Here is a 23,891-nt window from a genome sequence, read left to right as displayed (position 1 = left end):
CTCATACACTTTGAAACCCATATGTTGCCAGTGCCTTCTGGAGATGTGCCCCTTGTGCACTGGTACCTTGACTTCCATGTCACATGTCCTGCTTGTCAATTTCAGGCCCATAAAGGTACATTTTAGGATGGACTTGGCAACTTGACAACCAGAACCCCTGTACTGGTCTCAAAACAAATCACTACTGCAGAATGAGTGTCTTTCTTATATGAAGAATGAAAAAAAACTGCTTGTCTTTGATATTAACACGCAAATACTTTTTAAATTTTCACCTTTACTTTAAAACTTCAGTAAAAACAATATTTAAAATGAACTTTCCTTCAATATCGCGTTGAATTTTGATTGCGTGTTTGGACTTACATCGTGAAAACACAATGTATAAATGCCCGTGAGTGAATATCATTTCTTTCTCTCTAACAAATAAACAGACTTTTCTTTAAACGCTTTTCTTTTGAGCTCCAACATACTGCATCTTTTAAATTAGGTCTATGAAACATGCTTAATGACTTTGTACCATAATTCAGGATAGGTTTCTATGTTTGGAATTTCAGCACAGACAAACCGATCTACATCATCAGCAGTTAATAATTTATTTTGCAAAGTAAAAATATAAATGCATGTGAGGGAAACCCCGTTTTTGAAATTGGATTGTGTAAATGTATGCTCTGATCTGACTGAACACCAATTCGAGTTCTTTCAATAAAACTAAGACTTTTTGATAACACAATCTACTTATGAAAGTCAGAATATCTAGAGCTGATGTAGCCGGTGGCATTGTTCTCAAGAATCATCAAATTTTTGGCCACTGTGGATTACAAGTCATTGTAATAAATAAATCTGGCTGACCAATAGTTTGGGATATTGCCATTGCATCATTATATAACTGTTGCAATGCTCTTGGACTACCTAGATATGATGATGGTTAGATTGCTGCTTTACCTGCTTTGAATTTGTCATAACTATTGATATTTGAATTCTGAACATGATCAATGAGACCTTGCATATGGTTCCGTTCTAAGTTTTGCTTGATTTGATTTAACACTAGAATTACCAGAGCCTATAAGAAAACTTGTAAATCCGGCCCACCTTAAATCCATTCAGTTTTATTCTCTCAATCACGATCACGCTCTAACACCAAATCCTGATCTGACTCTAAGTAACAGCACCAGCGTAAATTCACACCCAATCTGACACTGTGCGATGATGTTTTCTGATTGGTACTATTCAGGTCATAAAATGATTTCTTCAAAATGTCACATATATTGTCTCTTTCTTTCAGCTGTGTAATGGAAACCACAGCATAGAGAGGACGGACTATCCTTGTGTGTATGAGAACTGTTAACATTTGAATTTAATGATTGCATATAGCACTGAACTGATCTGATAAAAGGTCATAAAATGAATAATTCCAAATATCATATATACCTACGTCTCTGTTTTTTTTTTTGACATCACAAACCATAAGTTGCATACTAATTCTGTGTGAGCAGGAACACTCAATAAAACTGAATAAAAAAAAAAAGTGACGGTGAGATACAAAGAAAGCAGATTCACCGGTGTTTGTGTGTCAGCTTTTATCCCTCCAGATCAGAGAATGTCCTCACTACTCACATCTACAGTTATTCCCAGTTTCAAATAAAAACTAACAGCGTCAGATCCCTAGGGTGTTAGTATGTATCATGACTGAGAGAATAAAAGTGAAAAAAAAAAAGTAACTTTTACAAGTACAGTACTATAAATGTAAACGGTCTGTTACAGACGCAAACCAAATGTATGTATGCACTGTATAATATTAACAATAAGAGCAGCTCACTACTGAAAACGGCAAATATAGGAGGCAGTCGGGATCGAACCGGGGACGAGAAAATTTTACGGCTACACCAAGGAAGGTGTTGTATCATCCTTGAACCTTTTATGAAAGTGTTTATTTGATGTTTGGACTTCAGGCTTCACACATTCTATAGTTTATGCCTACATTTTGTAACATTTATTACTAAAATATGAAAAAGTTTCTATTTTAACAATGTGTTTACACAGATTAAAGTAGAAATGGAACACACATGAAATGCATGTGTTTCAAATAACAATCAATTATTTCCACTCTAAAACTCCAGCTGTTCACTCCCAGATAATCAAACAAGGCATGAGCTGAGAGAAGTTTGTGAACATTCTGCGACGGTGGGGGGATGGAATAGCAGGCTGCTTGTCTTAATCAGCACATTTACAGGACAAAAGACGCTTACGGAGATGTGCGAACGGATTTAAGGTGGGCCAGATTTACGAGTTTTCTCGTAGGCTCTGGTAATTCTAGTGTTAATAAGGAAGAGACAATTAGCTTCGACTTTTAGATACGCATTAATAACGTAATGTTGCGATAGACGTTGAGATGGCAGAAGTGAGTTTAATACATTGGGATGTATCGCTAATTTTGACCCGAAATATTGTGTGGGTGTTATTCATTTATCTAATTTCATGTGTTTCATATTATACTATGTAATGGGTGGCCGGGATGCTTACCTGGCCAAGACGACGGAGGACAGCTCTCCTTGTTTGCTACACTCCCATGGAGCAGGGAAGCTCAATCCTGCTGTGGCTCATGGACACTGCCAAGGGGCGTGTGGAGAATGGCTGAGCCCTCCTGTGTAGGTCTGCCATCTTACCCGGAAGTGCAGCCGGAAGCTGATCATGGAACAGCTGGAGCACTTCCAGGTCCTCTATAAAAGGAGACAGCTGCCACAACTCAGAGAACAGCCGGAGTCGGGTGGCAGTGGACAGAGAGCTTGGAGGAGTGGAGCCAGCTAGGAAAGAGGAAGAAGGGACTGAGTACTCTGGTGATTGGTGCACTGTGTATACTGTTGCAGAAAGGAAAATAAAGGAGTGTTATGTGACAAAGTCATGGTGTCTGTCTGTGGTCCGGGCTTCTGTTACATTGGCATCCCAGATGGGACTCTTGGCAATCTGTTGGCAGTAGCCCTGGCACAGCAGCGCCGTACACACATGCACACTCGCAGCAGTGCAGCAGCACATGCTACAGCAAGCCCGAGAACCGTACAGGCTCTCTGAAGTCCTCTCCTGTCTATTATGGGCAAGGAGAAAGCCAGGCAACTCAGGAAATCAGCGAGGAGACAATGGACAGCCAAGAATCCCATCTGGGATGCCAATTTAACAGAAGCCCAGACCACAGATAGACAGGTCTTGTAGATAGTGCTTGAAATGGGCTGGTACCAGTGGTGCTCAGTGCTTTGTGGGGCTTTCCCTCCCTTCGAAAGTATATAGTATTATACATGTACTCTGACCTCCAAGGGGCCCCAGACCTATCATGTAAAAGTAAAAATAAAATGAAGGAGGATAAAACGCTAACTAAGCAAAATACTGCCCATAATTTGGTTACATTTCAAGCACTGCTTGTGGGCAAGTAGGAATGTAATTATATTGTCTACACGAGAGAATAAATCTGAAACTGATTGCACTGTACCAAGTATATCAAAACCTTGCCATACATTTTTTTAAACCCTGGGCCAAATGTACCATTGTCCTTCAGCATGCACATTTTACATTGTAAGCTTACAGTACCAATTTACACTTGATGTTATGCAGTTTTTGCGGCATGCTATTTACATGCGTAATAAGAAAAGGCAAAATATGCACTATAAACAAGGATATAGCGGGATGGATAATGGATGGATGGATGATGAAACAATAAAATGTTTTTTTTTTTTTATTGCTATAACATGTGCTGCGTTGCTTTTTTGTTCAGAAGATTCCAGAAAGAGAACAACTGGGGGCACCATCTTTGAGTGAGTGAAAGTAAATATAGTAACTTCTAACTTCCTGTTTGTAGACATCAATTCAAATCCATTTTATGTGGCAGATCTAATATTAAGAGTTAGGTGCTAATAAGACATTATGATTTGAAGCAATTTTAAATTAATCACCTTTGAATCTTTGTAATAACATTTACTGATTATCAGTATGTGTGCTGAGCTGAATCAATCTGTGAGACAACAAAACTAACCCTGCATCCCAAGCTAAAATGCCTGCACACCCTTCATCCCCTCAAACTGCGTAGTGTAGATGCCTTCTGCAGTACATGGTAGAATAGCTAATTATCCATAAACCTTTCTCCATTTGTGAACAACCCTATGTGGCAATGGTACAGTACATTGTTAGTATTTTAAAATAAGTATGCCACTAAGTAAACTTTTAAGACATTGCACAGCCCTACTACAGACACCATGTGTTTAATTTAGAGAGTTAATGTATGGTATAAGGTGTAATTTTTAAATTGACTGAAGATATTTATGCTTCTTCTTAAGGAACGATGTTACAAGCCTATCAGCAATGTTGATCAGCTAGCCATTCACTTTTCTCTGGATGGTAACATGTTGCACAAAGACTCTGATGAGGCCAGACGTCAGAAGGCAAGAATGAGTATTGCTGAAGGTTAGTAAATAGGGGAATTGTTATTTTGTTGCTGAGATTTTAAAAGTCATGATCTTCATTTTTTGTGATTCAAGATCTAGGAACACTTGGGTTGCTACAGTACTTAAGTCTAGAAAAAATAATTTTAACAATGTTAAAAAGAATAACTGAAGACATTGTTTCAAAGTACACATTCTAATATAATGTACAGTGACAAAAGTATCTTTACAATACATGTTAGCACCAAATATTTTGTAAGAATTTTTTTTGTGATTTACTTTTTAAAAATCATTGCTCATTTAGGATGTGTAATTTATGTAGTTTAAAGAAGTAATGACAATTTCTACTGAAAGAAATCTTTCTTACAAACACTGTATTTTTATACTTTTTGCAGGGTAATGGCACACAAAATCTTGCCATGAAGTTTAAAAAAAAAAAAAAATTAGACATGGGCTTTAAAAAGATTGTTGGTTACAGTTTCCACACCCAAGTCTCCATCCCCAGCTGCTCTTCATTTCCACCTCTCTATCTCACAGTGCTCCTCCATTGAGACATTCTTACTATATCTCCTGACCAGCCTTGCTGTTCTCCTCCTCCTCCACCATCACTGCCTATGCCAATTCAGTCACCTGTTATACATGAAATTACAGGGTAAATAGCTTTCTTTACTCCTTTTATTCCTCATCAACAGCATGTGACGGTGCGGGTCCAGTTTCATGCTCCTCTTCACAACACCGTCAGTAATGTAATCGGATGAGGTTGGCAAATGAATTTGTGAATTTCCCCTTGGGATTAATAAAGTATCTATCTATCTATCTATCTATCTATCTATCTGTCTATCTGTCTATCTGTCTATCTGTCTATCTGTCTATCTATCTATCTATCTATCTATCTATCTAAATGGGGAAAAAATCACACTTAGATTAAGGGGATGGTGGAAAGTGCAACAGTGCTTTTATTAAAAACAAACCAAACCAGAACAGTGTCCATAGTGCAGTGAACCAAATGTTACTAAATTATCCCATTAAAACACCAGTTAAGTGGAGGTTGAGGTAACAGCTCCTTCGCACTCTTCATCTCTTTAAGCGATTCCATGTCCAGATTGAGCCTTGCTGGGAGTCAAGCACCAGGCTTCTTCTGAAACATTGTTTGTCATGGTGGTTTATTTTCAGGCCTATGGCATGCAGCCTTTCAAGAGTAAATAATATCTTCTAGAGGGTAACTAGTTCAAATTTGAGCACTTAATAGCGTTCACATCTGTCCTTCACATGCTATTAGTGCTTTGAGTCTTCTAAAGATACCAATTAAAGAATAATCATTAAACTGTCTCCCATCATGACCTTTTTTATCCATGTAAATATGTAATTTGCTTTATTACCCCAGAAAAAAGCATAAAATACAATATATTTCATTTAATTTAAGGGACTGACACAAATAACATTTAAGTCCTCTTTTGCTGCAAATGTTTGCTATCAAAAAGCATTGTAGACCTACATAAATTAGGCAAGATATTACTGGCAGATGAGCAAACATTCATGTACTTTATTTTGCATGAATGAGAAACAAAAAGTCACAGTTAAACAGTTTTAATGTTACTAACTGATGGATAGGTCACCAGATTTGCCAGATCCCCCAATAATTTAATGTATTTGTGAGGATAGGAAATCAATTAATGCTTGATACCACATTTGTCTCTCATAAGAAAACCTTCTTTCCCGCCATCACCACCAACTTAATTCTTTGTTTACACATAAAATAAAGGGGTAAGTGGAGCAAACTGGAGGGAGAGCTCATCAGACACTGTTCCCTCTATAATATCATGTATAGGTGAAGAATAAGAAATCAAGTGATACATGCTTTATTGCACATTTTTATTTTCCTTTACTCTCAGTTCAAAAAATGAAACTTCAGGTTTGTTCTTTCTATGTCTTGAGAGACAAAAATGGAATAAAGCATGTATCAACTGATTTATTCTTCATCCATGCATCATTTTGCCCTTCACCTCTCATAATGCCCTTTATTTTTAGATCAAAGAAAAAACTAAAATACACCTTTTGTTATTCTTAAATTACAAGTGACAAGAATGAGATTCAGAGTGTATGATCTGATTTTGTATTTCTAGTCCATACATCAAAATTATGGGATAACCACATTTGGTTACCTTTTAGTTAGCTATCCCAGCTTTTGTTTTTAGGTAGTAATGTGTAGCGGCCACAAAATAGCCACAGCAGTTGTTTTTTTAACCTTGGTTTCCTATATCTCATTTACACAAGATACAAGAGAGGATTACAAATCAAACCACATGTACCCTTTGTGTTTAGTACTTAACCACACATGAACCACAAAAGTATCATTTTTGCAGTAATGTTTTTTTCACATTTATTCACATCTAAAATGTTTTGGGAATAGAACTGTTGGAACAAGAGAAACTTTCCTAAATGTGATTGAGTCAGAATGTCTGTGTTGAAAGGAAACATACTTTATTTACATCCCCATGTGCCTTGCAACATTTGCATTTGAAAAACAATTATTGGCATGATTTAGAGGGAAATAACTATTATACTAAGAGGTATTTGAATGATTATGCTTTAAAAATTACCTTTGCAAGACTTCAGTCACTGATGGTTTGCTGAGAACAGCAGTGGAGATGTGGATTTTAATCCAGGATACTCCAAAATAATCATCTGTTCACTTCCACTATCAATCAGTTATGCCTATAAATAGCAGTATGAAATTTAAGAGCACTCTTCAGGACAAATAAGGAACTTACAAAGAAGTTACAAAGAACAAAAAACAACTGTATAAGGCAAATAACACTAATTACCTGTACCTGCTTATTGTAGGGTATATGGGAACATGAGGGCACTAGTTAAAAATGATATCAGGAAGAGCAAAAGGCAGTTGAACAGAAATATTGCATAAAAGACAAATATTTTAGTAGTAAAAGAACTGTCAAGGATTAGGTGAAAAGTATTAGGAAGGATAAAGGTGAGCTAGAATATACAGATGTTGGAGTTTATAAAGTTTCTACATTTGTGTAGTGACAATGTTGCACAGAAAAAGGTGGGGGCTGACACAGAGAGTCATTGAAGTCATCTTGTTGATGTCATCTGGATTCACACTTCTCACAGTGGTCAGACATGGTTCTGTGTGGCCATTGGATGTAGCTCTCCATTTAGCTCTAATATCAAAACACTCGCCTCTGAGCCAGAGAATGCAGATTCGTGGCTCACAACTGGCAGTTCACCACAGTGCAAATCTTTGATCTGAGATGCTTCATGGTATAAGCCCACAGCAATTCAGTATGAAGAAATCAACAGCCTCCTGAAACTAACAGGGCTATTAGTGTTGATCTGAAAATTTCATCAAAGCGCTATTCTCAGCAAATTTGCTGCATTTGCATTTTCCCTGGTTCATAGAATTATTTTCTGATAATTTGGCTTGTTTAGGAGAACGGTCCTGTAATGCTTTGCGAAGCTAGTGCGACATCCCCTGGAGCTGTAACAGTCAACATCTGATGGGACCACCCCCTGGGTATATAATGATGATTAATTACATTAAAACCTGGTTACAAAGCTTGCGCATCTCTCACTACATTCTTTCTTTTTTGATCTCACTGAGGCACAGTCACACAGTGATTTGCACTATGAAGAGCACACGGTCATGATCTTGGTTAATATCATTATTCTACTTGGTGACACACTACAGATTTGAAAACTGGGAGAAACTCGTGGTTAACAAAGAAAACTCATGCAGATATAAACAGAACATGCAAACTTAAGGTGCTATAAAGGAGCTGGTGAACTACTGTAGCATCAGTATTCATACCAGTTTTTTTTTTTACATTTTCCGTAAAAAATATGCTGTACAGTAAAATGTAAAGCCATTAAGGCACATTATTGCTTTGTATTGTAAGTAAACTCAATTTAAGGAGCTCAACAGATAAGTAAATAATGCATGTTCTCAAATTCTATTTTTATGAAACATATCCAGCATAAATAATGAGTTATCTCTGCTTGTTGCCAAATGTGCAGGTCAATCTTCAAGTTCCATGTCAATATAAGAGGAGGAAACTTAACTAGCCATGTGGAGAATGAAAACAAACACTGAAAGAACCAGGTGCCACCAAAAACACTGGAGACTCGATTAAAAAAATAATAGCAAAAGTGTTATTACTATTTACAAGAAGTTTGAATCTTTTTAATAGAAGAAAAAATGCAAAGCATCAGCACAGACAGTTTGGAGAGCCTTCAGCACAATTTTGAAAAATAGAACAAGCCAGCAGCTTCAATTTAAATTTTTCCATCTTTGAATGTTCTGCCTTTAGCTCTTTTAGGGCTGATTTTGTTTCCCTTTACTCCCAGGGCTGAATATTTTCCCAAAAATCTGTTTTCTAAAAAGCACACAAAGCAGTAGATTCTCATATAAATCAACATAAAAAATCTGTTGCTGCATTATTGCCCTGTGCAGTGTAGCAGTACTGTAGGGTGAGGGGCAGAGGCGGCAAGCGGCGATCTGCTGCCAGACTGTTTTCAGAAAAGCACATAAAGCAATAGTTTCTCTTGTAATTCAACATGAAACAACCTACATATTTTTTTCTGACTGTTGAGTACGATTTCGGCATTTCCGTTTTGTTTTGATGAAATATTGTTTTGCGCGTCTCTGTGTTCTTTCTTCTTTAATCTCATGGAGGCATGATGGTGCAGCAGTTGGCACTGCGGCCACACAGCTCATGTTGCCCTTTTTAGCAGCAGTAATCATTCCAGTATTTTCCCTAGCCCTGAGGAACACTATAAAGACAATTGCACCATTATAATTTAGTAATAATCTAGTTCAATTAGTTCATCCCCATTGATTTCAGTGCATTTCGACAAATTTGTCGATATTCGCAAACACTTCTGTGATTTCTCTGAACTCGAGGCGGAGTGAACACTGCGGAGTTCGCTCATCACTAATGACTACTAAGGAGGTACTTAGTGATTTAGAAATTTTATAGCTAAAAGTACTGCTTAGATTACATTTCTGAAATCTAACAAATGGTTAGGACGAACAAACCTTTATCTTCAAGTGTTTAAGGAAATTAATGAGTTCATATATAAGCTCTTGACCCAAATTTTTTGAAAATCTCTGCATACAGGAGAAATTCCTAAAAACTGGAGGCTGCACTTTTTAATATGCATAAATAATCTGGACAAAAATATAATGAATACACTGGTTAAAACTGCAGATGATCTCCAGCTAGGTAGATTGGCAAATTTTGTAGAATGGGCTAAATTATTACAGAGAGACTTAAACAGTATGCAGGCTTTGACAGATTTGTATCAGATGACACTTAATTTAAGTAAATGTAATGTATTAAGCAAGCAGAAATTTGAATATACAATGGGAGTTCTGTAACATGAATGAAACCTTATGAGAAGGATCTAGGAGTCACAGTGGACTCATCACTGCCTATATCCAGACCGTGTGCAGAAGCAATCAAGAAAGCTAAAAGGATGTTAGGTTATACTTTATATCAAATTGTGTCAAATATAAGTCAAAGGTGGCAATGCAATACGCTGGTGAGGCCACACCTGGATTATGGTGGAACGTTTTGGTTTTCACATTACAAAAAAGACAAGGCAGCACTAGAGTTAAGTCCAGAGAACTACATCTAAACTGATTCCAGGAATAAAATGTGGAGACATTAAAGAAGTAGGACATTTTCAGTTTAAGCAAACAGAGATTAAGAGTTAACATGACCAAAGTTTTTAAAAGTAGTTAGTACAGTGGATCCCAGCTGTTATTTGAACATTAGAACATTAAAACAATTTGGACCAGAACAGGCCATTCAGTGCAACAAAGTTGAGTACCAAAGCCTGCATAGAGTTTCCATGTTCTTCCTGTGTATTTACAGCTTGATAGGTATTAGTTGTAACCTGTAGGGGGTGCCACTGAACCCCAAAGCCACAAATACAATGCACCCCAAGAAGTCCCTGGTTCAATTAATAATTTATTTTAATAAATAACGTGACACAGGTAATTTTTAAGCCTTCACACATGCACATCACACTATTTCTGGCGCCGCATCCGAGTGGCAGCCCTTCCAGCAGCTCCGTATATGACTTTATCTTTTTACCTTTTTATCTCTATTTTTCTCTATTTCACTGATCACTTCTACCACTTTCTTTTATGTGGAATTGCTCCCTGGACACTTTTTACACATTTTTACTATTTTACTATTTGACATGGATTTTTACACTCCGAGACTCGCCTATTCAAGTAGTCAGCTTAAAGCACTGAGAAGAAATGCTTATGCCGGTGTGGTTCCTTATTTACCTGACGAGGTAAGAAGACGATATCGGGCAGCCGAGCCAGCGCAAAGATAAAAATAAGATTAAATTGAGACAACTTGAGAGAAAATGGCGTTATAAACCGTCGGTGCCTTCTGTGATCCTGGGAAATGTAAACTCACTACCAAATAAGATCGACGAACTGGCTGTGCTGGTGAAAAATGTCAGAACCTACAGAGAATGCAGCTTGCTGTGTTTTAGTGAAACGTGGCTAACGTCTATCATCCCAGATGCTAACGTGGAGCTACCCGGGTTTAGCACAGTTAGAGCGGACAGAGACGCAAGTACCTGTGGAAAGAAGAAAGGAGGAGGACTCGCTCTCTATGTCAATACAAAGTGGTGCAACTCAGGACATGTAAACGTTAAAATCTCCACTTGCTGCAGGGACATCGAACTGTTGGCCGTAAGTCTGCGCCCCTATTACTTGCCCAGAGAGTTTGGACACGTGATTGCTGTTATTGTTTACATCCCCCTCAAGCGAGCGAGATGGCGAGTGACATCATCCATTCCGCAGTTGCTAAGTTACAAACGCAGCACCCTGAGGCACTTGTGCTAATCGCTGGAGACTTTAACCATGTAACGCTGGATAAAACATTACCTGCCTTCTCCCAGTATGTGGATTGTAACACTCGGGGAAACAGGACTATTGACCTACTATATGCAAGCGTTAAAGACGCATACAGGCCACCCCACTGCCTGCGCTTGGGAAAGCAGATCATAACCTGGTTCTGCTTCAGCCTCAATACAAACCAAGAGTGAGGGCTACCTACAACCACACGCTCATTCAGGAAGTGGTCCCTGAGGCAGAGCAGGCTCTGAGAGACTGCTTTGGAACTACAGACTGGGATATATTGCTGAGATCACATAGTGAGAACATTGAAGAGGCTGTTGAATGCACAACTGATTACATCAACTTCTGTATGGACATTGTAGTTCCAGTAAGAACAGTATGCTGCTATGCTAACAACAAGCCATGGATTACAAGTGACATCAAGGGCCTTTTGAACCAGAAGAAAAGGGCTTTTAAAGGTGGTGATAAGCATGAGCTGAAGTGCGTGCAGAAGGAACTCGAGTCCAGCTCAGGGCGCGAAAGAGCAGTACAGGAGAAAGCTGGAGCAGAAGTTGCAGAACAACAGTATGAAGGAAGTGTGGGATGGGATGAAGATTATCACTGGCTGCAGCTCGAGCGGGTGCGCCATCGAGACAGACGTGGAGAGAGCAAACCAAATGAACAACTTCTTTAATAGGTTTGATCACAGTAACCCACTCTCACCTCGAGTACTGCATCCTCCAACCATCCTTCTGCTGATACCAGCATAGGTGAGACATCCCCACCCACAATTACAGCAGCCCAGGTGAGCAGAGAGCTGAAAAGACTTTGTGCCAGCAAAGCAGCGGGTCCAGATGGTGTATCGCCACGATTGCTGAAGGCCTGTGCGTTGGAACTGGGGAGTCCTCTACAGCGCATCTTCAACCTGAGCCTGGAACAGGGAGAGTCCCGAGGCTTTGGAAAACATCTTGTATCACTCCTGTCCCAAAGGTATCACGTCCTAGTGAGCTGAATGACTTCCGGCCTGTTGCTCTGACGTCACATCTGATGAAGACCATGGAGCGGCTGCTGCTTCACCACCTGTGCCATGCCCTCGACCCTCTGCAGTTCGCATACCAGGAGAAGGTGGGAGCGGAGGATGCCATCATCTATATGCTTCATCGATCCCTCTCCCACCTGGACAGAGGCAGTGGTGCTGTAAGAATTATGTTTTGGACTTCTCTAGCGCCTTCAACACCATCCAACCTCTGCTCCTTAGGGATAAGCTGACTGAGATGGGAGTAGATTCACACCTGTGGCATGGATTGTGGACTATCTTACAGACAGACCTCAATATGTGCTCTTGGGAACTGCAGGTCTGACATTGTGTGCAGCAATACAGGGGCACCGAGGGACTGTACTTTCTCCGGTCCTGTTCAATCTATATACATCAGACTTCCAATATGACTCGAGTCCTGCCACGTGCAAAAGATTGCTGATGACACTGCTATTGTGGGCTGCATCAGGAGTGGGCAGGAGGAGGAGTACAGAAAGTTAATCAAAGACTTTGTTAAATGGTGCGACTCAAACCACTTACACCTTAACACCAGCAAGACCAAGGAGCTGGTGGTGGATTTTAGGAGGCCCAGGCCCCTCATGGACCCTGTGATCATCAGAGGTGACTGTGTGCAGAGGGTGCAGACCTATAAATATCTGGGAGTGCAGCTGGATGACAAATTGGACTGGACTGCCAATACTGATGCTCTATGTAAGAAAGGTCAGAGCAGACTATACTTTCTGAGAAGGTTGGCATCCTTCAACATCTGCAGTAAGATGCTGCAGATGTTCTACCAGACGGTTGTGGCGAGTGCCCTCTTCTATGCGGTGGTGTGCTGGGGTGGCAGCATAAAGATGAAAGACGCCTCACGCCTGGACAAACTTGTTAAGAAGGCAGGCTCCATTGTAGGATTAAAGTTGGACAGTTTAACATCTGTGGCAGAGCGACGGGCACTAAGCAAACTCCTGTCAATCATGAAGAATCCACTGCATCCACTTAACAGTGTCATCTCCAGGCAGAGGAGTAGCTTCAGTGACAGACTTTTGTCACTGTCCTGCTCCACTGACAGACTGAAGAGATCGTTCCTCCCCACACTATGCGACTCTTCAATTCCACCGGGAGTAAATGCTAACATTAATTTTATTTTAATTTTTTCATTTTATTACTATTTAATTTAATATTGTTTCTTTGTATCAGTATACTGCTGCTGGATTATGTGAATTTCCCCTTGGGATTAATAAAGTATCTATCTATCTATCTATCTATCTATCTATCTATCTATCTATCTATCTATCTATCTATCTATCTATCTATCTATCTATCTATCTATCTATCTATCTATCTATCTATCTATCTATCTATCTATGCACAACTGCTTCGTCTTTTCTCTCTTCCTGTCCCGCCTCTACTGATTAATCGAGGGAATCCAGACACTTATTCTAGAGCTCACCGTTGTCCCTAAAAGAGATGTACAAGTTACTCATCATCACCTTTTCTTTTTGGGGCTTTCCTGGGGCTTGACTTGTGACCTGAAAGTCTGGGCTCCAGTCACCATCATGACTTTCCAAGGGTTCACAGGGGTTAGGCATGTGTCCGTCATCCATAAATAGTAAGTCAAGGTTATCATAGCTAGAATGACTCATCCACCCACTGTTATTTTCTTGTTCAGGTCCATAGCGAGGCAGTGAAGTGTAACATTTACTTCCACTGTCAATGAGGTAGGAATAGGCTCCATGTTCTGGATGGTCCCATGGTCTGTTTAAGCTAGCAGTGGCACATATCTCTGTATCTGATCTGTTTCTAAAAAAATAAATGAGATCCTTTTGTTTGTTCCTGTCCTGGCGTCTTCCCGTATCTCACAGAGAGAGATATGTGGCGGGAAATGTCGTGGCTCGGCCGGTTCTTCCTCCCCTCAGATGAGGCTGTTGATAGGCATGTCTATCAGAAGTGTGGCTCCTTGATTGTCTTTCACACTTGTTTGCTGATTTTTTTTTCTTTCCCCCATTATAAAGGATATAACAGTCACACTTAATTTATAAGAGGTATGGTTGAGTCTAGGCATTTTGGTCATAATAAATTCATTTAATACAGGTTTCTGACAAACCAGTGGTGAGAAAAATCCTGCTGACTATACCAATCTGACCTGTAGGGGGTGCCATTGAGTCACAAACGGAATTGCGCCACAACAAGTCTCGGGTTCAATTAACACTAGAATCCCTGTAGCTTATGATTTTTTTCGTTGACCCTGACCTTCTTAAATTTTCCTGACATACAGCAAGTTTGTAGCTCCTTATCACTTTACTAATAGCCCGCTTTTGTTTAGGAAATGTGTGGATTAGCAGAACACAGCCCGTAACACCCCCCAATCACCCATTCAGTCAGATGAAAGCATCACCCTGTTGCAATCCTCACAGCTGAAGTCTTTGTTGAAAAGTTTATTTGACGATGCGTTTGTAAGGAATTATACAGGTAATGAAATACCGTGATTTAAAATACATACTGATGTTGGTCTCGTCCGATGCGAGAGATGGACGTCTGAAGTGGAGCTCCGCTAGCAGTGGTGCTATTTTTCATATTATTTGCTTATTATTCTGAGATATCCTGTATTTATTCAACTCGAGAGGGACTGCTACAGTATATGTAAGCACATATAAACATGGCCAGCAAGAAGGGGGGTTCGAAAGAATCGAAAACTAAAGCTACATCCAAGCTGCGATCAGCAAGCCCCAGTTCAAGATACGGCCTATCAGAGACAGACCTGGATCAGATGGGCGAAAGCACAGACTCCTCGGGACCACGGTCCGCTACATCGTCGCCGGCTGAGAGCGAAAAGGGGAGCGAAGGTGCGATCGTGAGTGCAGATGTGGATAGCTCGCCGATTGGAGAAGATTACCTGAAACTGGAAAGGGCCGGGAAGTCCGCGGCTTCAGTTACGCAATTACGCGAGCCTGGAGCAGCGGGGACACCGGCTTCAGCAAAGTCTGCTGCTTCATCTACGGTACAAGAAGGCACAATTGAGCTATCTGAATTGAAAGTGTTCGTTTTGAACGATTATCATTTAAGCTAGAGGTGATGGCACTCCTCAGAAACAAGGAAGATATTATATATGAAAATAACCACATTCGTATCTTCCTTGACTTCTCTCCAGCAACAGCTATTAAACGCGCAGCCTTCTATAATATTAAATAGCGGCTTTGGCAAGCCAGTGTCAAATACAGCCTCCTGTATCCGGCAAAACTGAAAGTGGAATGGCAAGGTCATTTCTATGTCTTCACTAGCAAGGAAGGAGCAGAAAATGAATTAAGAAAGCTGATCCCGGGACTATTCTGATACATAATAGTGAGTCATGGCGGTAAATGATAATGCTAGGATTAATAATCTACTGTCTGATCTATTCGTTTTAAAATACGGGTTTTTTTTCAGCATATATTCTCATATATTTTTATTATTACTTAGTATTACTAGGGCGCTATATGTTTATGTTTTATTGTGCTTAATTACTTTTCCTCCTTTTTTTTCTCTTTTTCTTTTCTAATTATTTCATCTCTACCCTAAACGAGACTGTTCAATATCATACCCTTGGTTTACTGTTATTGCTATTACTGCATTAAGACTTGTTATGCTTATTTTGGACACATCTTTAACACCATCACCCAGGTTTATTATCTGGGGGTATCATCTTAATGCACTAAAATTGCTGAAGACTATATATATATTTTAAGTGCAAAATTTTTTTTTTTTTTTTTTTTTTTTCTTTTAAAGACTATATTGGTAACAGATATCTCTATCTTTTAACCCTAAAGCGCCACTGCATGGGGCTTGTTGTGCTTTGGACGTGCTCTGTCTCTGGGTATGTCAGAGGACTGGGACTGCGTGAAGTGGGTTTTAGCCTCACTTGGGGAGGCAAAATGGGGGTTAAGGGGGGGAGAGAAAGAGAGCAGGCTTGATCTATACCTAATCTATCATCTCAATCTTTATAATTATAACTATCAACGTAATAATAAGCTGCATGGCAACAACTCTTGGGGAAATAGGAAATTAAGACCTAAACTATTTCACTTCCAGTTAAGACTATAAAATGACATCAAAAACTCAGAATCAGTGTCTCCATGATGGGACAGTTAACTCGTAAGCTGGAATGTTAAAGGCCTGAATCACGAATTAAAGAGAAAGAAAGTACTTTCTCACCTAACAGGTCTAAATGCTAAAATAGTATTTTTACAGGAAACCCACTTACTAAGCAAGGATCAGTTCCGGCTGCAAAAAGACTGGACTGGCCAAATGTTCCATTCTAGTTTTACAAAGAAAACTAGAGGGTGGGAATTCTCATACATAGAACAGTACCATTTGTAGCATCAGATGTAGTATTGGATCCTGAAGGGAGATATGTAATGGTCATGGGAGACTTATCTAACTGTAAAATGATTTTGATAAATGTTTATGCACCTAATGTTGATGATAAGGAATTTATACAAAATTTATTTGCATCCATTCCCAATCTGAACACTCATAAAGTTATAATGGCTGGGGACTTTAATTGTGTTTTAAATCCACTTTTAGATAAGACTTCCTCCACAGGGGAACGCAACTAACACCGCAAAGATAATTACAAAGTTTATAACTGATCACAACTTATCAGATCCCTGGAGGTTTTTAAACCCAAATTCAAGAACATATTCTTTCTACTCACCAGTACATCATTGCTACTCAAGGATTGATTACTTCTTTATAGATAATAACTTCTTGCCTAAGATTAAATCTTGTAAATACGATGCTATTGTTATTTCGACCATGCTCCTATGATCTTGGAGCTGAAATTACTAAGCCCCATACACTCACCCCGCAGCTCAACCCGCTTCTATTAGCTGACGAGAATTGTACTGAATTTATATCCAAACAAATCAAATTCTTTCTAGAGACAAATACATCCCCTGAGATCTCTGCAGGAATACTCTGGGAAACTCTTAAGGCCTTCTTAAGAGGACAGATTATCTCATATCTTTCCCACAGAAATAAATCCGAAGCGAAAAAAGTAGCAGAGATAAAAAGCGAAATTACTAAAATAGATGAAGAACATGCCAGACTACCAAGCGAGACTCTACATAAGAGGAGGCAGGCTCTACATTCAGAATTAAACCTCTTGACAACTAAAGAAACTGAACAACTAATTTACAAATCCAGACATCATTACTATGAACATGGAGAGAAAGCTAATAAGCTTTTAGCGACAAATTCACAAGCAAGATGTGCATAGCAATCTCGTAATCACTAACACGAACGGAGATAAAATCATCGAACACAAAAATATAATGCACACTTTCAGAGACTACTATAAATCCTATATACTACTGAGTTTAAAGAAGACAATATACAATCTAATGCATTTCTGGATACATTACAGATACCACAAATTGACGCTTTTAGTGTGGAGGAACTTGATAAACCTCTGGCATTATCAGAATTACTAGATGCTATAAAGTCACTCCAAGGTGGAAAAGCAGCAGGCCCTGACGGCTACCCTGCAGAGTTTTACAAGAAATTCTCCGCTCAGCTAGCTCCCTCCTATTAGCAACATTTACAGAAGCCAGAGATAACCAATTTCTTCCACAAACCTTTCGCCAAGCATTAATCACTGTCTTTCCAAAACAAAATAAGGACTTATTACAATGTGCATCATACAGACCAATTTCACTTCTGAATAACGACGTTAAAATACTCTCTAAAATCATAGCTAGAAGGATGGAGAAAGTGCTACCCTCGGTAATATCACAAGACCAAACTGGATTTATTAGGGGCCGACACTTATCTTCAAATCTTCGACGCCTGTTTAATGTAATATACTCACCAACTAAATCAAACACCCCAGAAATACCTTTTTACCATATTGGAGAAGTTTGGGTTTGGCCCGAACATTTGTGCATGGATTAAATTACTGTATACTAACCCAGAAGCTTCAGTTTGCATCAACAACATTTGCTCAGACTACTTTAAACTAGAACGTGGCACAAGACAAGGATGCCCTTGTCACCGCTGTTGTTTGCGATTGCCATTGAACCACTGGCAATACATTGTCGAAATACTGATCAGATAAAGGGGATTAGCAGAGAAGGACTAGAACAGAAAATCTCATTATATGCAGATGATACGGTACTGTATATTTCGGACCCAGAAAATTCTGTGCCTGCAGTCTTAGCAGCACTTATAGAATTTCAAAAGCTCTCTGGTCTCAGAATTAATCTGAATAAAAGTGTACTCTTTCCAGTGAATTCTCAATCATATAATATTAGATTAGACACCCTACCTTTTATCATTGCAGAACAGTTTAAATACCTAGGGGTAAACATCACAAGTAAACATAAAGCTCTTTATCAACAAAATTTCGTCGTCTGCATGGAAAAAATTAAACAAGACTTGCATAGATGGTCAACCCTTCATCTCACACTAGCTGGAAGAATGAACACTGTTAAGATGAATATTCTTCCTAAGCTCCTTTTTTTATTTCATAACATCCCAATATACATTAATAAATCATTCTTTAAGCAATTAGATTCAACAATAACCTCATTTATTTGGAATTCAAAACATCCACGCATCAATAGAGCGACCCTACAAAGACAAAAGGCAGAAGGCGGCATGGCTCTACCTAACTTCCAGTTTTATTACTGGGCGGCAAATATACAGGCGATGAGAACCTGGACACAAATAGAAGAACATACACAGGCTTGGACAGCAATAGAAGTAAAATCCTGCAGTACTTCTTTGTATTCCTTGCTCTGCGCTCCAATAAACACACGTTATCAGCAATACACTAATAACCTAATTGTGCTCCACTCACTTAGAATCTGGAACCAATGTAGAAAGCATTTTAAGACGGAGAAGCTTCTATCTGTGGCACCCCTGCAAGAGAACCACCTCTTTCAACCTTCACAAACATATGCAGTTTTTAATATCTGGAAAAAATTGGAATTAACTTGCTTAGAGATCTTTATATAGACAACGTCTTTGCATCCTATGAACAATTACATTCCAAATTTAACATTCCAGCTACACATTTCTTTCACTATCTTCAAATCAGGAACTTTGTTAAACAGAACCTTCCAGATTTTCCTCATCTTGCACCCTCATCCACGCTGGAAAAAATATTGCTCAATTTTAAGGAATTAGACTCCATCTCTACAATATATAAAATCACTGGGAAAAAGATCTCTCAATTAATATATCAGAAAAGGAGTGGAAAGTAGCAATGCAGAGAATCCACTCGAGCTCCATATGCGCAAAGCATACAGTTATACAACTCAAAATTATATATCGAGCACATCTGTCTTGACTAAAACTCTCCAAAATGTTTCCAGGGCATGATCCAACCTGCGAACATTGCAACCAAGCCCCAGCCTCACTGGGTCACATGTTCTGGGCCTGCACCAAATTAACATTATTCTGGACAAAAATTTTTAATTACCTCTCAGACAGCCTTGGACTCACAATCCCTCCTAACCCATTAACAGCTGTGTTTGGGGTTCTTCCAGAGGGGCTTAAAGTGGAGAAGGACAAACAAATTGTGATTGCATTTACTACACTCTTGGCACGCAGACTTATTCTGATAAACTGGAAGAACCCAAACTCTCCTCTTTTAAGTCAGTGGGAAACCGATGTGTTATATTATTTGAAATTGGAAAAAATCAAATACTCAGTTAGAGGATCTGTATAGACTTTTTTCAAAACATGGCAGAATCTAATCAGTAATATTTTAAAAATAAGTTTATAAAGCACAGAGAATTTATTAATTTAGGTATGTTTACAAGCCTTAAATTTTACACCGTTTGGCTTGCTCTGTCTCTCAGGGGTGGGGATCGATCTGTTCTTAACATAATTCTTTTTTTTGTAAAAACTTGATTGCTATGTATGGATTGTAATAAAATTAATAAAATAAAAAAAAAATAAAGTAAAATACATACTTTTCAAGTTTGTTCCCTGTCTACTACCATCTGTGTAAATATAGAGTGACAGAGGAAATGTGAGGCAAGAAATACTGAACACACAGCTAAAACAGAAAATGTTTTTATATATTATTGTAATAATGACATAATTTTGACGTGAAATGTAGGATGTGTGAAGCCCAAATATCCAAGAGACACTTTTGCAAAAGCATGCTTTTTATTCAAGAATAAAACTGATGAAAAAGAAATTGCTCAATTGACATGTTGCTGAAGCAATTCACATGTATGTATGTGTTTATGCGTTTCATTTTCAATCAATTGTCATAGTGGTAACACTGCTCCAGCACTGGTCCGCACAGATAGCACAGCAATCGCAAGGTAACAGGTTCAAATCCCACATCAGCTCTGTATTTAATGCTTTGAGTAGTGAGCTGCTTATTATTATTATCATATAACAAGAAATACATTTGTGAGTCTTTGACATCCTGTGTAAATTTATGGTACTTCTAGGATGTTACTTTTTCTTGCTCACGGACATTTGTATGAACAAGTCATTTGAACAATTTTTTATTCAGTTTTATTCTTGGTTTCTTGAATAAAGCTGAATTTAAATTATTTTTTAATTCAGCATTATTCTTGCATAAAACTGAATTTAAACTATTTTTTTCATTCTGTTTTATTCTTGGACTCTTCAATAAAAAAATCATTCAAATGAAATGTTGATGTGAACGTCCGGGTTTGAGGAAAAGTAACATCCATCATATGCACTGAAATCAACAAGAAATGTTTGAGCTACATTTGTATGTGCCATTTTATCCCTTCAGCGCTAACTTTTACAAGTACAGTACCATAAATTTACACCGGCTGTTACAGGCTCAAATCAAATGTATTTTTATATCATATAATAATAACAATAATAGCAGCTCACTGCTCAAAATGGTAAATGCGAGGAAAACACAGGATCGAACCCGCAACCTCTTGATTACAAGACAACAGTCCCTACCTCAGCACCAGCTAAGCTGACAAGTTTACTTAGTATTGATGTATATTACCAGTTATATGTAAACTGAATAATTAATTTTTCTTTCCTTATATTCTTGAATAAAAGCACATTTTTTTGTTATACCTTTTATGAAAGTGTTTACTTGATATTTGGACTTCAGTCTTCATACATTATACACTTCACGTCAACAATTTTTTAATTATTACTAAAATAAAAAAAGTTTCTGTTTTAGTTATGTGTTCATCATTTCTTGGCTTACATTTTTGTCATCCTACATTTAAACTGATCATTATAGACATGGAACATACATGAAATGTATGTTTTCCAAATAATGATATATTATTTACCCTGTACTATCCCAGACACTCCCAAATAAAAAGACTTGATTTCAGCTATCTTAGGGGGAATAGGTTAGCAAGCTGCTTGCTGCCAGTTATGATTAACACATTTTTAAAACAATGATGCTGTTGTCAAGGTGTGAAGGAATAAGGTGGGCCAAGCATTACATCTTTTTTGTAGGCTTCAGGGATTCTAGTAAAAAAAAAATTTCTTTAACAAATTCAAGCAGGTTATTTTTAAGATTTCACATAAGCACAATTCCTTCTTCTTTGTCTTCATTCCTCTCATTTCACTCCTCCAGGTGTGTACTCTGACTCCTTGAAGTGAGCCATCTGAGCCCTTTCATGCCAGACCCAGGAGTACTTCTAGTGTTAGAGCACTGCACATTGGAAGCACTTCTGGGTCAAGCGTAAGTTCCTTGAAGTAGGGGCAGTCTTTACTTGCAGCTCCCCCTGGCATCACCCATGGAACTGGTCTTACGGGACTGCAGTTCACAGCCAGCACTGTGAGCATCCATGCACGCACCATAACCCAGGGAGACTGCCATCTATTGCATCATGGTCACAAATAGTCCCCCTGTTTTTCCATTATACTGGCCTCCTGGCAGGGTAAGGAGCCTTGATCTATCTGTGCCAGGATACCAGTCCATGCTTGGTGTTCATAACACAGTGAAAGTCTGTGAGTTTAAACACTCACAAATGTTGTCCTCTAAAATGACAATATTTTAAACAAGTAGAAACTCATTTTCTTTCGACAGCTCCTGATCATCTTTTTCCATATCTTCCTGTCCTCTTCATCTTGCTGTGTTACACCTATCACCTGCATGTCCTCTCTCACCACATCCATAAACCTTCTCTTAGGCTTTCCTCTTGCCTGGCATCTCTATCCTTACCATCCTTTTCCCAGTATACCCAGCATCTCTCCTCTGGACATGTCCAAACCAATGCAATCTCGCTTCTCTGACTTTGTCTCCAAACCATCCAACCTCAGCTGACCCTCTTATATACTTATTTCTAATCCTATCCATTCTTGTCACACTCAGTGCAAATCTTACCATCTTTAACTCTACCACCTCCATCTCTGTCTCCTATTTTCTGGTCATTACCACCGTCTTCAACCCAAATAACATAGCTGGTCTCACTACCATCCTGTAGACCTTTTCTTTCACTCTTTCTGATACCCTTCTGTCATAAATTACTCCTGTCACTCTTTTCCACCCATTCCACCCTACCTGCACTCTTTTTCACCTCTCTTCCATAATCCCTGTTACTCCATACTGTTGATCCCAAGTATTTAAACTCATTCACCTTCACCAGCTCTGCTCCCTGCATCCTCTCTATTCCACTGACCCTACCCCCCTCATTTACACACATGTATTATTTCTTGTTCCTATTGACCTTCATTCCTTTTCTCTCTAGAGCATATCTCCACTACTCTAGGGTCTCCTGAGCCTGCTCCCTACTGTCACTACAAATCACAATGTCATTGGCAAACATCATAGATCATGGTGACTCCTATCTGATCTTGTTTGTCAACCTGTCCATCACCATTACAAATATGAAGTGGCTCAGAGTCCTAATATAATCCCACCTCCACTTTGAATGCGTTTGTCAATCCTGCCGCAGACCTCTCCACTGTCACACATCCCTTGTACATATCCTGTACAACTCTTACATACTTTTCTGCCACTCCCGACATTCCTCTACCACAGCTCCTCTCGAGGCACCCTGTCCTATACTTTCTCCAGGTCCACAAAGACACAGGCAGGAAACAAACCATATTAAAATGTATACTTGATATTATTTTCAGGATGAAATGAATTAATGTATGTATTAAACATGGGGTCACGGTGGCGTAGTGGTAGAGGTGAGCTGGCGCCCTATCCAGAGATTGTTCCTGCCTCCTGCAAGATGCTTGCTGGGATGTGCGTGACCCTCGATGAAATAATTTAGTGCAGCAGTACTGTTTCTTTCAAAAGTACCAACCCCAAATTCCTGACCTTCCTTTACTTTCTCCACGTACCAATCGCTTCACCATAAGCTCTGTAATAAATGTGAAACCATCTGTAAGCTTGGAATGCTGACTATTCAGAACTTTTAAGGAACGCTGAAATATGATCATAATACATGTTTAATTATTCCATCTATCTATCCGTTCAGGTTCATGCCAGTCCCAGCTAGCATACAGCACGAGGCAGGACCAATCCCTGGACACTAGCTCATCACTACCGCTGTGCCACCGTGCCCACGCATTTAATTTTCAACAGTATACA

General features: G+C 39.0%; 1 protein-coding gene across 2 annotated transcripts in view; it reads left to right on the top strand.

The window, feature by feature from the left end:
- The window catches only part of dnai1.2 (dynein, axonemal, intermediate chain 1, paralog 2), a 346,056-nt gene that overhangs the window by 93,975 nt on the left and 228,190 nt on the right, over positions 1 to 23,891 (top strand). For both annotated transcript variants that reach the window (XM_039759139.1, XM_039759138.1), the window contains one exon: positions 4,317 to 4,443. In XM_039759139.1, the coding sequence (XP_039615073.1) occupies positions 4,317 to 4,443 (127 nt within the window). The remainder of the gene's footprint in view (positions 1 to 4,316; positions 4,444 to 23,891) is intronic.

Source organism: Polypterus senegalus, chromosome 7 (assembly GCF_016835505.1).
Source record: "Polypterus senegalus isolate Bchr_013 chromosome 7, ASM1683550v1, whole genome shotgun sequence".
In the NCBI taxonomy this organism is placed as follows: domain Eukaryota; kingdom Metazoa; phylum Chordata; class Cladistia; order Polypteriformes; family Polypteridae; genus Polypterus; species Polypterus senegalus.
This window is presented reverse-complemented; position numbering and strand designations above follow the sequence as displayed.